Source organism: Ipomoea nil, unplaced genomic scaffold (genome assembly GCF_001879475.1).
Source record: "Ipomoea nil cultivar Tokyo-kokei standard unplaced genomic scaffold, Asagao_1.1 scaffold0465, whole genome shotgun sequence".
Taxonomy (NCBI): Eukaryota; Viridiplantae; Streptophyta; class Magnoliopsida; order Solanales; family Convolvulaceae; genus Ipomoea; species Ipomoea nil.
The window spans coordinates 1,308,204-1,326,667 of NW_017616893.1; the positions used below are offsets into that span (position 1 = coordinate 1,308,204).

Genomic DNA, 18,464 nt, shown 5'->3' on the forward strand with positions numbered 1-18,464 from the left:
TCTTACATCATTGTTAGACACTCAGACTTGCGCAACCTAACTATAAAGTTGTTGATTAGAAATATAGCTACACATAGACTCTAAACAGTATGACCATTGTCCAAAGAATTGACAATGTATGTTGACACCCAACTGGCTCTAATTGAACAAGTTTACACATCATTTTAAAAATTTTACCAATGCATGAAAACTTCTAAAGAAATTTGTAAGTTAATATTTACTATATCATTATAACAATATCTATTGTAGCCATATATTTCGAATTATTTATCCTCATTTTCTATTGGCAGCAATTGTTAATGACAAACTCCCAAAACAATTTGCCACAACAACGAATGGAAATAAAAATAAAAAATAAAAAATCAATGACTTCAATTCATTGTTGTAGATGAAAAGTAAGTACCCTACTCTATTAGTACCACTCTTGTTAAATTAAATAAATTATTAACTACAACAAAAAATAATGCATATGCATTTATTTAATTTATAATTAGATGTTTGCAATATATTTATTCAAATAAAAGAAATATGTTCATTATAAAAAATTAAATAAATTCATCATTCAATTACCTATGCATGAATACCTCCTATATAATCTTGCATTGATATATTTTAAAGTACTTATTTAAAAATAGATATTGAGCATTATCTCGCACAATACGCGTGCAAAACGTACTAGTTATATAAAATAGGCATCTATACTAAAAGCTAGTACAAATACCTACTAATTAAAAAAAAAAAAAAAAAAAACTTCACCAAAAACCCAAAAATACATCTACAAGAATGGATTTTTATGGTTAGTTTGAATAACTCATTTTTATGAATGCAATTCTTAGAAATATAAAATCAAATCAAACAACAGAATAAGTCTATTCTTAAAATATTATATTATTGGAATAATGGTCAAATAGGCCACTAAACTGCACACCAAAGTACAATATAATTAAGTCATCGAACTCAAAAATAATGCAATTGGGTTCCTGAACTATGCAATTGGGTTCCTGAACTACACAAAATCATGCAATTAGGTCCAAATTGACCTGTTTACCTGAAATGCAGGTTACCAATTTTAAAAATAATTTGTAAATATATTTTAAAATAGAATAATTAGTTAAAATTATATAATTAAAAAAAAAAAAAACTAAAACTAAAACTACCGGAGACGAATCGTCAGCAGTCTTTCGTCTCCATGGCCAGGAGACGAAGCTTCGTCTCCCTAGCCATGGAGACGAAGGTCTCTTCGTCTCCATGGCCGGAGATGAAAGCTTCGTCTCTGGCCATGGAGATGAAAGCTTCGTCTCCATGGTCAGGGAAATTGGTAACCGCCACGTCAGCACAATTTCAGGTCAACAGGTCATTTTAAACTTAATTGCATGATTTTGTGTAATTTAGAGACCCGATTACATTGTTTTTGAGTTCGATAGCCTAATTGCACTTTAATGTGCAGTTAGGTGGCCTATTTGACCCTTATTCCTATATTATTTAACTCAAGTAATTAAACTCAAGGATCAAATTCATGAGACATTGTCAAGTCATTAATCAATGTTACGTTATTCCTCAATTTTCAAACATACTGAATTCATATGACACAATCACATCGTCATGAACATTTACACAGTACAGTTAACTAGCATGAAACAATTTATTTATGTACAATAATTAATATTTATACATATGCAGCTTGTCAACACATTTACATGATCTTAGAAATTTAAACTTCAAATAGGAAAAAAAAAAACAAAACAAAACAAAAAAAAACCATAACAGTGTCTGATCCAGTTCATAAAAAGAAATACAACCAACATAAATTAAAGATTATTGAATATTCTTGCATGCTACTCCGCACCGTACATATGTAACGGTAGAAGATGCAAGTCCGGTAAGTATTATTGCAGATGGACATAATCTTGGTTTCAACCACCGTACCGAAGACATGGATAATTATACTCCTACTATATATACTAACGTACCTGCACTGTGACTCGATTCTGGATCGATCCCTATCTTGTAAAGTAATTTTTGGGGGAGAAAATTCTCCGGGGAGAGAACATCCCGTTGTATCTAGGCGAAGCCATTCCATCAATGGAACGATAATCCGGGATTGTGAAAGCGGCGACGCCATTACTGGGGCGATGATTCTTATCTCCACGGGGCATGTTGGCGCCACTGAAGGTGCTGCATTTGGCTAGCTTGCCAAACCAGGAGGACCAGGGCTTATTCCGTTGGGAGGGTGAAGAAGAAGAAGGATGGTTCATCCTCTGGCACAGGAACTCCTTGACGACGTGAAGGCCTTGGTCGAGCAGGTCGCTGGGCGGGGAAACCAGAGGGTTTCCTTCGAGCTCCAGCTTCTGGAGCTTCTTGAGGCAGCCGAGGGAGTCGGGCAAGACGGTGATGCTGTTGTAGCTGATATCCAGCTCCTGAAGTGACATGAGCATGCCGACGGAGTAGGGGAGCTTGGTGAGGTGCTGGAAGTTCTGGCTGACGTTCAACACCTGCAGGCTGACCATGTTCTCAAGATCTTCCGGGAGTTGGCGCAGGCAGTTGAGGCGGGCGTCTAGGACGCGGAGGTTGCTTAGGTGGGAGATGGAGTGTGGGAGGAAGGCTAGCTTGTTGGAGTTTATGGACAGTTTCCTCAGGGTCGTTAGCTCAAATCCGATGCTTTCTGGAAGATGGCTCAACATGTTGAAGTTTACGTTCAACTCCTCCAAACATCTGTACGCGCGTTCCAATAATAGTTATATTTTTGTTTAATTATTATAATTTAATTTCTTGTACTGTACTGTATATATTCAACCACAAAAATCTCTATTTTAATTTATTTTTTTTTATAAATTATAAAATAATCAAATAAATTAAGTGATGAAGTCTTAATTTAATTTTGAGCCTGCATGTCCGTCATCAAAAGAATATATGTCAAAATATGCCGTGTACAGTTATATAATAATAATAATAATAATAATAATAATAATAATAATAATAATAATAATAATAATAATAATAATAATAATCATAATAATAATAATAATAATAAAAGACTGGGAAATTTAATTTGTATTTTTTCATTGAGTTTTTTTTTTTAATATTCGTGATTTTTTATAAGGTAGTATTTTTTTTTATATACTTTCTCAAACATTTTCAGCTCAAAGAATCTAAGCCCTCACCATCAAGGTTGGAACCTATAATCATCCATCATTGGGATGTCAGCACACTACATGGTAGTAGTTGGATGTCCATTACTTTAAATATAAGCAAAATGTGTGTGAGATCGTCTCACGGATCATTGTTCGTGAAAAAAATTAGATCAAAATGAAAAAATGTAATAATTATACTGAAAAATGTAATACTAATTAGGAACAAATTGCTTGTTACCGAGTATTTATAAGGGAGACTATAATACTTTTACATTTTCCTTTATAATTGACACTTTATTCCTGATTAGTATTACATTTTTCAGTATAAGTATTACATTTCAATCTTGACTGGACTCGTCTTACGGATAAAAATCAGTGAGACAGTTTTACCTAGAGTCACTCTTAAATATATAGGGTGGTATGTTATATTTATAATTAATTAGTAACTTATCTTAATATCTCCCATGCATCTTTAGTCTACCAAAAGAGAGAATTAATAGCAAATAGCAAATAATATTATAACACAACTCATGCATATTGAAACCCCCAGAAAATGTAATTTTGGCATAATTAAATAAATCAAATAAATAGCATTCAAAAAAAAAAATCAAATAAATAAAGGGCATATATATACCTGCAGTTCTCAATGGTCTTAGGGAGAGATTGGAGGTTGTTTCCGGAGGCGTTCAAAATCTTGAGTCTGGACAAACAGCCGATGGAGTTGGGGAGAGACTTAAGCTGATTTGAGTGCATGTCTAATACTACTAGATTTAGCAGCCTCGCTGTCAACGACTCCGGTATTATCTGTGTCATTTTCCCACGCAACATAAATAAAAATACTAATCAATTAAAATATAATATGGTAATTTATAATTTGTGGTTATTTATTATTTCATCATCATCATAAGTCATATCCACTGCACCCCGTTTAAAATATATTAAAACAATGCGCTGCAATGAGATTTACACTTTATAAATTCAAATCTCACCCCATACATTAACTTTAAAAGTGAAGATGATTAAGATATTGATGATTAAAAATGCAATATACTGTAATATAATAATTAATTAAAAGCTATATTTAGGAATATGGATACCTAAATATCAAATATGCATTTAATTTCTCTCTGAGATAAACGGATAGAAAAAAAGAAAAGAAAAGAATAATAGTAATAGAAATATAATTTAATAGAAATTCAAATGCAAAACAGTGGAATTTGAAATTTTTTTTTTTTTAAAAAAAAAGAAAAAAAAAAAAACACAACAGATGAGATGAGATGAGATGAGAGACCTGAAGATTATTGCAGGAGAGGTCTAACTTGCTAATGGCTGCTAAGTTGAGAGAGATATCTACGGGGAGAGCCTCCAACGACAAGCCGCTAAGATCCACGATATCCAGCCTTTCTCCCTCTTCCTCGGTCGCCGAGATCGTCCTTCGCGATCGTCTCACCAATGACGACGATCTCCTCTCTCTTTCCGGCATCAATTGCAGCGATGACGATCTCCTCCCGAGCGGATCCACTGCTGCGCCCGGTCTCATGATTACTTCCGAGGCTTCGTACATCATCTCGATTGAATTGAATTGAATTATTGAAGCAAAGAGACAGAAACAAACCAAGCTAAGCTAGGGCATAAAAACAACTGAACGAGATTGGAATGATGAGGAGGAGAGAGGATGTACGATGGCGAATGATGAAAGCTAGGAATTGAAGAAAGGCGATCGATTTTGGATTTAAGCTAAGACCTCGCAACGTAACATACATATATAATATGATATGATGAAATTTGAGGTTGAGGAATCTGCTACATATACTGTTACAAATGGCTGGCGCTGCCTACACCCTATCTAGCTTAGTACACAATATAATATTATTGGTATTCATATTATAATTCAGACCAACCACTACCCACGCAACTATGGAGCTTCTTAATATTCAACACATCAAATATAAATATCCCTAGCCTCCCTCACAAAAATTACTTTTTAAATATATCTCTTATCATTTTTTGTTATTCTTGTGGGGTAAATACCTGTTAGTGGATAACTGTTAACTGATTGAGTTAGTGAGTTTGCCTAGTTGATTGTAGAAAAGTGTACGATAAATTAGCTGTTAGCGAATAGTTAATTACATGCAAAATGATTTTCTCAAAAAGTTGATAGGAAAAGCTAATTTGAACAGTTTTTGAATTCTAGCATTTAGGGCAATAAGTTGTTATAAAAAGACAAATTAATCAAACATTCATATTGATTGTTTAACCAAGTCAAATAGCTAATAGTGGTCAAATAAATCAAAATTGACTGATATGCTAGCTATGTTATCAAACATGGTCTTTATCTTTTTATTATTTAAATTTAATTATTTTGACGATAAACTCTCTTATAACATCTTTTTACGTACCTTAAAGTTTGTATAGAGTTTGATCAATTCACACATAACGAATGAAAATAAAAGTTTAATCTTTTTAAGTTTAACATAGTAAACACTATGGAGTAGTTTTAGAAAAAGAACATATCGTATCATTTTTCAAATATCAGAGAACAAAGTTCGAACCTCGGCGGCGACAGTGTGGGAATTATGTTCAAAGTGGACAGATTCTTTGTGCGCACCGACATTTGGCCATGTCTACAAACTCAATGAGTCATCTTCCCACCTGCTTTGTCAGGTCGGAGTGTGGGGGCCCTTAGGATTGGGAATTCAACCTTTTGGGGTAAGAAAAGAACATATCGTATCATTTTTCAAATATCAATAAATGTAGAGTTTATTCTACTTTTGTTTTTTTGAAAGAAAAATTCCAAATGCGTTAATCAAGACCGGAAACAAACTGAACTACGGCTCTGTATTTAAGTAAACTTACATAAATCATATCTTTTCTTATATTATTCAGTAGTAATACATTATATATTAGAGTAATATAATAAATAAATTTGATTTCATTTAAATTTTAATTAGTAAGAATTGTTAGTTATTTTCTAAAATATAAATATTAAATTTATAAAAATGATTACGTTATAATTATAAGTATTATTATTATTATATAATAATATAACTATTTAAAATTTAAATAAAAAAACATATAAGAGTAAACTAGTGTTATTATACACGATTTATATAAATATATATTTTTATACTTATTGAGTTGTATATTGCGCGATAAATATTGTACTACTCCGTATTATTTTTATCTAAAACTAGTATTTTCACTCGTGCAATGCACGGAATGAAATTGTTGTAATATATTAAGAATAATTAAATCGATATATAATTATTTAAGAGTTAATTTCACCCGAGCTCGCTTATTTTTCCTGACAATTTCAAATTTAATCCTAGACTATAATTATTAATTATTACGATTTATTCTATGTTATAATTCTTACGTTAATATTCATAGGGCATCTCCAAAAGGGGATTCTTTGCCAAATTTTGGAACAGTAAAAGTTTATTGGGTTAACTTTTAACAAATGGGAGTACCAGGTTTTATGGAGATTTTAATCCTGAAGAATAGAGATTTTGGCAGACATGGTGGGTCCCCCAACAAAGTGGAGAGTTGCGCCTCACGTTGCATGAGGCGCAACTCTCGCGCCCAGGCGGACGCGTAATTTATTTATTTTTTTTTGTTTTTTTTTTTTATTTCTAGATTTTTTTTTATTTTTTTCCTTTTCTTTTTTCTTCTCTCCCATTTTCTATTTCCTAACCACACCTGCAAAATCTCTCAAAATTTTCAACTATTGAGAATGCCCTTACTATTATTATTAACACTTAATTACTTTTAGATATTATTTTTACCACTATATATTATTATTATATTATTATTATTATTAGTTTCTTTTCAAGTTCTGTTAGTATATAATGGCCATGAGGCACAATAATAATATAACCATAATTAAATATTCTTGTATTGTATTCCGTGAGTCACAATAATAATATAACAATAATTAAATATTTTTCAATTCTATATTCTTCTAGTATTTCTATTACCATCATTAATTATTCCCTAATTTACCATAATTAAATAATTTGACCAATTATAAAGAGAGATTATTAAATAATGCACGGGATAATTTTTTAATTAAAAAATTTAAAAATTCATTAATAAAACATAAGGTTCTCATAGTTTTTTCTTAGAAATTATTTAATAAAGTATTTTTTTTAGAAATTGGTGGGCCAAACCGCCTACAGCAAGTGGATAGATCTCGAAAAAATACGCGATTTCAAAAAACATTTGTCCAAAACGGATAACCGAGTCAAAAGTTATGTCTTGCCGAACTTTTGACACTTTACAACTTTAAAAAAAAAAAATTTAATCACCGATTCCGGCCTTCCTCGCCTCGGCCAGCGGCACGATTTTTGCAACACTGATATATAGTATAGATATAGTAGGAATAGTATTACACAATTTTATAATATTAGAATAGAATTTTAACCCAAAATTATTGTACGAATTGGAAAGTAGAAATCAATATATTTTATTAAGAAAATAGATTTTTTAGGAATTGGGCGGGAAGTAAAAAGTTCAGGATTTTGTTTTTATAGATACTATAGATTACAATAGGAATTTTATTATACTATTTAATAATATTAGAATAGAATTTTAACCCAGAATTATTGTACGAATTGGGAAATAGAAATCAATATATTTTATTAGGAAGAGAGATTTTCTAGGAATTGGCGAGAAGTTAAAATTTCAGGATTTTGTTTTTATATATAGTATAGATAGTATAGATAGATATAGATTACAATAGGAATTATATTACCCTATTTTATAATATTAGAATAGAATTTTAACTCAAAATTATTGTACGAATGAGAAAGTAGAAATCAATATATTTTATTAGGAAAGAGATTTTTTAGGAATTGGGCGGGAAGTTAAAATTTAAGGATTTTGTTTTTATAGATAGTATAGATTACAATAGAATTGTATTACACTATTTTATAATATTAGAATAGAATTTTAACCCAGGATTATTGTATGAATTGGAAAGTAGAAATTAATATATTTTATTAGGAAGAGAGATTTTTTAAGAATTTGGCGGGAAGTTAAAATTTAAGGATTTTATTTTTATATATAGTACAGATATAGATTGAGTCAGGGCCGTTCGATAAAAAGTCATTCTCTACTTTTCTAATGTCAACCAGTGCTTCTGTCTAACTTGATTAATTGTGTGTTGGTTAGATTCAATTAATTATCGGAGTAATTAATTATAATTGTATGGTCAATTAAAAAGGAATAAAAGAAAAAAAACAGTACGGATAGACGTTGAATTCTAGGAAAATAATAAATAAAAGAATAGTCAGATAAGCAAAGTACAAATCCGTAACTAATTGCGTACTGGCATTACCAACTTTGCAAAAGTCAACCTTTGTCCTGTCAGTTTCAGCTGCCCCGCCCACCGCCGTGTTTTTCGCTTATTGTTTATTCCTTAACTAATTCGTGGTTTTTATATATGTTATTACATCTGACTAAATCCAATTTGCCGTTATATATTTCCTTGGGATATCTTTATTTATTATTATTATTATTTTTATTTTTAATTTAGGTCATTCCAATTTCGACAAATTAATCCTAAGCACACATAAACATGTTTTTAGAGTCACTACGAAGATAAATCGTAAGTAGTGCAATCAGTTCACCGGTTAGATCTTAACCTTTTTTATCATCATTGCGCCTTTTCCCATACATGTTTTTGTAGGATTTGAACCCCTACATTGCTGCCTCTGACCTTTAAGCAGTGGCGGAGGCATGATTAGATGTGCGGGAGGCCAATTATGATTTAAGAGTGAATAATTAAATATATTAATATTTATTTAACATATTTCAACATACACTATTATTGCATTATATTACAAATCTACTAAAACCGAGTAGTAGACTAATATTTTCTTCGTAATACTGCGCCTGCTCATAATGTATATATAATCACCATATACTTTAGCTAATCTTAATTAATTCTTTATTTGAAATTAATATTTATCTTAGCTTATATATCTAATTCTTTGTTTATGTAATCACCTTCTTCTTTGACATTGAAGACTGAAGCCGCCATTAATGCTGTTATTCATAGAATGCTGCTTGAAGAGAAATGAAAATATACAATACCAGTAATTCATCAAAAGATTCAAAGCTCCAAAGATATATGAAAAAATGACCAAGTTACTCATTGAAGAAGATAAGAATTGATATTGTGAAAAGCCAAACTTAGTCTGCAAGATTGATTGGGGGGAGTCAAATATTTTGAAAAGGGAGGACACCAAAAATAAGTATTATACTATTAAAAAATTTGGAGTGGGGAGGGGGGTGGGGGTGGCTCCTCTCCTGCCTTTAAGTCAGCCAACAAACCAACTACGCTAAACCACGGGGGTCTCCTTAGGATATCTTTATCTTGTGACAAAAGGTGGAATCGCCCACCCCATACACTCCCACACTCCGCCCCGACAGTTTATGGAGGGTTAAATCATATGCATGGTGACTCAATTGACCAACAGATGCTAGACTTTTGCTCATTGCGCACAAGGAGCCCCCCTCATTTTTTGAGAGGTTGCTCCCACACTGTCGCTGGTGAGACTCAATCATTGGTCTATTGTGACAAATTTCACCTCTGCAACTAGTTGAGTTGCTCATGCGGTCTAGGATATCTTTTGTTCACACCCTTTGTCGTGGGGTCGGATCGCATATATATATATATATATATATATATATATATATATATATATATATATATATATATATATATATATAGGTTCTATTGTTCATACTTGTAGAGCTGTTAGTAATTCCTTCTCGTCATGTGTTTTTAGTTACAGTTCATGTTCAGTAAACCAACCGGCTCAGACTCTAGCTAAGGCGGCTGGCTCTCGTGCTAGCCCTATGTATTGAGAGGCCATTCTTCCAGACTTTAATTATTATGAGTTTGTTAGAGAAAATTTCAATTTTGGTCCACTGACTATTGGTGTTGTGTTAATTGCAACACTTGACTTTCAAAAATGTTAATTAAGTACCTTGACTATGCAATTTCTTTCAATTTTGGTCACTCCGGCCAAATTACCGGTCAAATCTCACTGGAAATTTTTAATAGGTCAAATAATGAGGACTTTTTTGGTCATTTTACTTTTTCCCTTTCTTCCCCGGCGAGCAACTCCATTTCCGGCGAGCCATATGGTTGAACTCCTTAACACTAACAAGAGCAACGCCATGTTTTGCTTGCTGGTTTTAATGTGCTTTGGGGACAAGCTGGAAGAAGAGCATATTAGAAAAATCGGGGAAATACAGAGAAAATTCATTCTCAGTTTTTCCCGATTTAGTATCCTGAATTTCTGGCCCAAAGCAAGATAGATATATTATATTCATTTGAGCATGAAAATTAGAGAGCAGAAATGGTGTTCGTCTCAAGGAATGGTGAGGCCACTGTCATGGTTAAAGCCGAACTCTTCTTCGGCTTGGTGAAGCAAGGTCTAGAATTGATGGTGGGAGAGCCAAGAAATGGGGATAATATATCTGCTGCGGTGTTGTCCGACGTAGACGACGAAGTGGCCTTTTGGGACATCATTGTAGCCATCGCAAGGAATGGAGTTGCTCGCCGGAAATGGAGTTGCTCGCCGGAGAATAAAGGGAAAAAGTAAAATGACAAAAAAAACCCTCATTATTTGACCTATTAAAAATTTTCGGTGAGATTTGACCGGTAATTTGGCCGGAGTGACCAAAATTGAAAGAAATTGCATAGTCAAGGTACTTAATTAACATTTTTGAAAGTCAAGTGTTGCAATTAACACAACCCCAATAGTCAGTGGACAAAAATTGAAATTTTCTCGAGTTTGTTATAATAATAGTTTGATTTGGTGGCTTTCAAAAAAAAAAAAAAAAAAAAAAAAAACAATCATACTTTCACATCATCAAATTTATAATTTAGTAACTATTTTCTCTATATCCTTACAGTACTCTCTTACTCTCAAGAATAGTCTCACTTTCAAATCACATTATAATAGGAATAAGGTTCAAATTAGCCACTGAACATAACCTGAAAATACAATTAGGCCACTGAACGAAAAAAAAAAAGAAAGGTGCAGTTAGGCCACTGAACACTTCAAATGTATACAATTTCACCTGATAGCAAGTTACCATCAATTTTAGCAGGTTACTTGCTTACGTGACAGATGAGTTGGCATTTTTAATAATTTTTAAATAAATTTTAATAATAATTTAAAAATTAAAAAAAAAAAAAAAAACGACGGGGGGCCGCCGGCCACCCCGTCATTTTATTGTTTTTATTTTATTTATTTTTTTTCAAATTTTTTTAAATTTATTATTAAAATTTATTAAAAATGCTAACTCAACTGCCACATAAGCAGGTAACCTGCTAAAATTGATGGTAACCTGCTATCCGGTGAAATTGCATACATTTGGAGTGTTCAGTGGCGTAATTGCACGTTTCTGGAGTGTTCAGTCGCCTAATTATACTTTTTTTTTTTTTTTCGTTCAGTGGCCTAATTACATTTTTAAGTTACGTTCAGTGGCCAATTTGAACTTTTTTTTTTTTTTGAAAACCAACATCAAAGACGATATATTAAATCAACTCAGAAATAAAATGAGGGGGAACATCCTCCCAACTCATAGGACCAGGCTGAGAGCCAACCGCCTTTGCTAAAGCATGTGCGGCTTGGTTCGCTGATCTAGAAATGTAATGAAAAACGCAACGCGGTAAATCTTTAACAATCTGTTTACACTCATGAATAATGGAACCTAGATAGGTTCGATCCTCCTTTTCGCTTCGCAACACCTGTACTATATTAATGCAATCTGTCTGAACCTGCACCTCCATCACACCTCTCGTTCGAATCCAGATTAGAGCTTGTTTGCATGCCTCGGCTTCAACCATTACTGGATCCAAGACGCAATGCATGTCCCCATTTAGTGCTGCCACAAACCCTCCTACGGCATTAGTCAGAATCGCACCGAAGGTGGCCTTGTGAAAAGTAGTATCAATTCCTCCATCCACTTTGCATGTGAACATACTATAATATAATAATGTAATAATAAAAACAAATACAAGAAAAATAAAAAGTACAAAAGGCTACCAAATGGCAACCTTTTTTACCATTTGAAAGATTTCAAATTATGCAAGATTTTAAGCCATGTAGGATTAAAACAAAATTTAAAACTAAAATAAAAATTTCACATAAACTTACAATGAGAAAACTTACCGGGATAAATCTAGCCTTATGGGACGATTGATTGGGATTTTGGTGATGGCAATGACAATAACGTAATTGAATTGTTTGATGTTTGATTATATGAATTTGAATAGGATTTATGTATGATAATGTATTGAACGTTGAATTGATACATAAACGAATTTTAAAAATTGAGTCTAAAATACTAAAAAATTATTTAGTTTTTTTTTTTAGTGCCTCGATTAAAAAGGGCTTTTACACCATTTGGATAGTCTACGGAGCATTATGTTGTGTAATTGTGTGCATTATTTTTAGAGTTTTGATATTTTTTCAAGAGTAGTTAGGGAAGATTGTAGGCAGAGGGAGTCGCAACTGGAACTTATATAGAAAGTGGATTTCAAGATGACACAAAACAAGAAGTATATAAATTCCTTACTACCACCTCATCATGAAGGTCCATCCAGTCCATCGTAGCCACGGCTCTATCCAATCTTTCTTCCACCCAATCATCCGTACCCCGCCCCTTCACCCAGGTGAAACGGCCTCCAACCATTCCCAGATCTACCAAACCGCAGTCCCCCAGCGCATCATTGAAACCTTCAATGAGTGATGATGGATGGGAGTGATACCCTCTCTTCTCCGAAAGACACGCAATGTCGTTGAAATCCCCCACCGCAAGCCAAGGAAGTTGAGATTGACCCTTAAGCTGGCGTAGGAGGTCCCAAGTCACCTGTCTTCTCGATCTGTCCGGTTCCCCATAAAATCCCGTAAACCTCCACCTAGGCCGACCTGGAAGAGCAATCTCCATATCTATATGGTTTTTGGAAAAGCTCATCAAGGACGCCACTGGCTTGTCCCCCCAGTACAAAACCATGCCTCCTCCGAGGCCAACACGCTCCACACAAATTTTTCCATCGAAGCCTAGCTGTACACGAACCTGTTCCATCCGTTCTTCAGTCATCTTTGTCTCCATCAAGAAGACAAACTGGGGTCGTTGTTTGGACACAATGCCCAATAGATCCCTAACTGATCGGGTACCCCCAACGTTCCAGCTTAGTAGACTCATTTGGCGCGGCGAGCCTGGTCTGCCAGACCCGCCATCTCATTGCCTTTACCATTCCCGGACATCAAAACATCATCACCAGCCGTCTCATCCATAGTCCCGTGATCCTCTCTGTGTCTCTTCAAGTCTCCTTGCAGTCCTACCGTTTCCTCCATCTCCGCCAGTGTTGCCGGCGGCGGCCCTAATGTAGGAGTGGAGGCCAGCGCTGGATCGGATGAATGCGATAGGAGCCACTTTGCCCCGACTGGCCGGACCTGACGCTTCGGGCCAGCTCTCAGCCACGCACCGAACGGATAGTCCTCAGGCAAGATCCGTTTCTCATATGCGATCCTGCAGAATTTGTCAGAGTGACCAAGCTGGCCGCAGCAATAGCAGAAGGTGCTGAGCCTCTCATACTTGAAGGTGATCCACTGCGTAGTGCCATCACGTCGAAGCAGTTTCATGCGGCGCTTGATCGGATCTAGGATGCACAGCCGCACCCTGATCCTATAAAAGCTCTTCCATGCACCACCAAAATTGAATGGATCGGAGGTGACATAAGAGCCGATGTATTCTCCGATTTTGATGATGAAATCCAGAGAAGCATACATGGCAGGCAGACCGTGGACCTGCACCCAGAACGGAATGGAATTAAGCACGACGTCCTCTGGCCTGGATCCAGGTGGAACTGGTGCGCATAAGAGCAAATTATTTTCGAATGACCATGGCCCATCGTCCACCACCCTCTGCAGGTCCTTCGCGTGGGGGAGTTGAAAGAGAAAGAGATCGTCCGCCAAGGAGACCGCATACATACCCATCACCGGCCTCCATACCAATGCCAGGACGTGCTGCATGTGTTCAAACCGGATTGGTCGATCCGTGAGCAGGCGCCCAACCAGGTAGAGCCGTCGAAACGGTCTCGCGGGGCGGGACGGGCCGAAACACACTAAAGCCCGTCCTCGTAGCGGGACGGGCTAAAAAGCCCGCCTCTTAGCAGGCTTGGAATGTGGCCGGCCCGCCCCGCCATGCCAAAGCCCGCTGGCGGGGCGGGCTAGCCCGCCAATCAATTTTTTCACTTTGTTAATTTTTAAAAAAAAAAAATCAATGTACAATATCTTTAAAAAAAAAAAAAAAACTCATTGTACAGACGTACAGTACACTAACACAATAACACTACCTAGTATTGTATTCTTATAAATCTATAAACCTATAAGTTATAACACACTAACGCAATTACACAAACCAAAATAACATGTATTAAATACTAAATATATATAGAAAATATATATGTATTAGCAGGTCGCGGGCTAAACCCGTGACCCGCCTGACCCGCCCCGCCTGGACCCATGACCCAGGCGGGACGGGCTAAAAAGCCCGCCTCTTGGCGGATCAAAATTTGAAGAACCCGTCCCCTACCTACGGCGGTACGGGACGGGTCGACCCGGCGGGTAAAACCCATTTTTGACGGCTCTACAACCAGGTTGTTAGGGATCGTCGGATCTGGCATCGCCCTCGCCTCGGGTGCATCGAGTCCTCCAGTGTCTTCTTCAACCAAAGCCAGATTGGCGCAACGCTTCTCCAACTGTTGAATGTCCATTTGGATCCACACTGTATGCCAGAAAATAAAAATGAAAAACAGCTTTGCCAATAATCTACCCATCGGAACAAACAGAATATAAAAGCCCTAGATAGACTAGGGAGAGCACTCCTTCAGATCACGATCGAAGGAGGATTCCACGATCGGAAACAGTGATCGTAAGCACGATCGAAATCACCGAAGTTTGCGGAGCATTTTAGAGTAATTTTAACAATTATGTCTTTTTTAATTTCTTATAGGATTTATGTATGATTATGTATTGAACGTTGAATTGATACATTAACGAATTTTAAAAATTGAGTCTAAAATACTAAAAAATTATTTAGTTTTTTTTTTTAGTGCCTCCATTAAAAAGGCTTTTACACCATTTGGATAGTCGCATTATGCTGTGCAATTGTGTGCACTATTTTTAGAGTTTTGATATTTTTTCAAGAGTAGTTAGGGAAGATTGTAGGCAGTGGGAGTCGCAACTCCAACTTATATAGAAAGTGGATTTCAAGATGAAAAAAACAAGAATATGAATATGGAGTTTACCCCAGGTCCTCTTCACGTTCTCTTCAGAGTAGTAAGGAGTTGTTAAGAAAAAAAATATATATAGTGGAAAGTTGACTTCAATACGGTCTTAGATGCAGGCTTGTGATTTTATTTTCCTCTTCTTGTTCTCTTAAGAGCAGCAAGGAGTTTTTTTTTTTTTTTTTTTTTTTTTTTTTTTTTTTTTTATTGATGATTCAATCCATTTTTATTGTAACGAAAATATGAGTAGTGAAGGATAGAGGAAAATTACTGCGCATGTAATTTGAAGTGAATTTTTAAACATGTGGTTGTAGAGAGTTGATGAATTGATTAGAAAATGTCAAAGAATTTCTGATATTGAATTGTTGCAGAGATGATAAGTTCCCCTTTGAACCCAGAGCTTCATCAAGCATAATGTGTTTCCACAAGGTATAAATGCCACACCCTTGTGTCTGACCATACACACGCACGTAATAGTTGTCCAAGATGAACATTTTGTCGTTGGCAGCAAGGAGTTGTTCAGGGTAAAAATTATAGAGTGAAAAGTGGACTTCAATTTCGTCCCAAGTTAATACTCAAAATCGTCATTGACTATAGTGGTTTTTCTCAATTTCGTCCTAAACGACTTTGGTGACCTAATATCGTCCCAGACTTTTGTGTTTCGCGCAATTTAGTCCCAGACTTTTGTGTTTTTCCTCAATTTATTCCCTCATTTGTTATTCTGTCCATTTGGTGTTAAATAAATACACAATTAAGTAATTTTAATATTGGCATCTCTTTACTCATAGACATGTGAACTGCGAAATTCATTTTTTTTTTACGAATTACTCCCAGAATTACTCATAAAACTGCGAATATAAAATTTGATTTGCAGGTTCGGGAGTAATTCTGGGTGTAATTCGTACAAGAAAGAGGAATTTCGCACTTCACAAGTTGAAAATAAAGAGAGATCAATATTGACATTACTGAATTGTCCCTTTATTTAACACCAATTTGACGGAATAACAAATGGAAGACTAAATTGAGCGAAACACAAAAGTCTAGGACGATATTAGGTCACCAAAGTCGTTTAGGACGAAATTGAGAAAAACCACTATAGTCGAGGACGATTTTGGGTATTAACTCATTTGGTCCCTTTTCGATACAGGTTCGTTGTTTCATTTTCTTCTTCTTGTTCCTTTTAGAGCAGCAAGGAGTTGTTAAGAAAAAAAAATTACAGAATACTGTGTAGATAGAATTATGGAGTTAACGCCGTATGGATCCTCCGAGTATAGTGATTTTGTCACGTTTAATCCTAAATTTTCAAATTGATCATTCGTGGTTCTTCAACTTTTAAATTGTTACTATATGTGGTCCAAGTTAACCACCATTGGTCTTTCAACTATCAAAATTTAACAGCCATGAGAACCATGGAAAATCTGTATCGTTTGGTTGTGGGTTGTTGATCACAGAATATACTAACCCATTTGTATGATTATTTCAATCATGGTTAAATTGTATGTCAGGACACCATCTGAAAGTCATTATTACTGATCAGGCAATCCAAAATGCTATTGAAATTGTATTTCCAAATACAAAACATAGGTGGTGATTATGGCATACAAAGCCGGATTTTAGGTTTTTGTGGCCCTGTTCTGATAAATAACTGAGGCCCTCCAAAATCATAATTTTTAAAACTAACATATGCGAGTTTCGAACCTTTGACCTCCAAGTTAAAATATAATAAATACACATTACTACCATCTCTTCATAGAACCTTTTAAATTTAATTGAAAACTTTTAATTTTTATTTCTAAACTAGCTAGGTAAATATTAAATATTTGGCCTCTAAAATTTGGGGCCCCTCTAAAATTGGGGGCCCTGTGCGGTAGCCCTGCTTGCACAGCCTAAAATCCGGCCCTGATGGCATATCATGAAAAAGTTTCCTGAAAAGTTGAGGGGATATTCACTTCAATCAAGTTTATGATTCTTTAAATGAAAATGAGTTTGAAAATGGATGGTCACTAATGATGGGCACATATGATATCAATGAGAATGATTGGTTAGAGGGTTAAAGAAAAACAATGTTGGGTTCCAACATATATGAAATATACATTTTGGGTGGACATGTCTATGCCCAACGAAGTGAAAACATGAATGTTTTTTTTATAGATATGTCAACTCTAAAACAACTTTGAAGGTATGTATTTTTTGACAATATAAAAAAGCAATGGAAAGTAAAGTAGAGAAGAGAAAGAAACAGATTTTCATTCTTTTAACCCTAGGTATGAATGTCTTAGTAATTATAAGATATAAAAACAATTTAAAAGACTTTATACAATGAAAAATATTAAGAGTTCCAAGAGGAGTTAAAAGGAATAATTTTATTGCTATCATTCTCTAATAAAGGATGAAAATTCAAATTTTGTGTATGAAGTTGCAGAAAATGTAAAAGTTGGAGACAAAAGAAGAGATGTTAAGTTCATTGTTGATTTCAATGAAGTGTGAAGTCAAATGCATTTTACTGCTATTTTGCTATTGTAAATAGATCTATCTATTTTCTATTTTGTTGTTGTAAATAACAACATTCTATGTAACTTTTAAGAGAAACTAATTGTTGAAGTATACAAACAAATAACAAACAGGTGGCAGTACAAAATAGAAGCAAGGGCATTCCTGTATTTTGCTTTTTTCTTTTCTTTCCAATCTGTTATAACCGTTTTCTGCTCTTTGTCTCTTGTATATAATATGTTCTCTGCTATGTGTACAAGAGAGAATTCATAATGAAGAATATCCATTGTTTTCCCTTCCTTCCAAGTGATCAAGCTTCTTACCATACTGTTCAGAACTTGAATGCATGTTGAGGTGCTGATTTCATTATGGTATCAGAGCACCACCGCAGCTACGCCGCCGTAGTGAGTACGGATCGTGAAGCCGGAAACGAAGACTCCGTCAGAAACACAGCAGGAGCTTCAATTCCGGCCAGTCAGATCCATGCAAACCAGAGTCCGGTACATCGAATGGATGAAGTTGATGAT

General features: G+C 34.9%; 1 protein-coding gene across 1 annotated transcript; it reads right to left on the reverse strand.

The window, feature by feature from the left end:
* Positions 1-1,996: 1,996 nt before the first annotated feature.
* On the reverse strand, positions 1,997-4,886 carry LOC109173012 (plant intracellular Ras-group-related LRR protein 6-like). The gene is made up of 3 exons (XM_019322262.1): positions 4,423-4,886; positions 3,766-3,935; positions 1,997-2,712 (listed from the first exon to the last, which is right to left on the reverse strand). The coding sequence occupies exons 1-3, from the start codon at positions 4,696-4,698 to the stop codon at positions 2,001-2,003; spliced, it is 1,158 nt and encodes a 385-aa protein (XP_019177807.1). The 5' UTR covers positions 4,699-4,886; the 3' UTR covers positions 1,997-2,000.
* Positions 4,887-18,464: the final 13,578 nt, after the last annotated feature.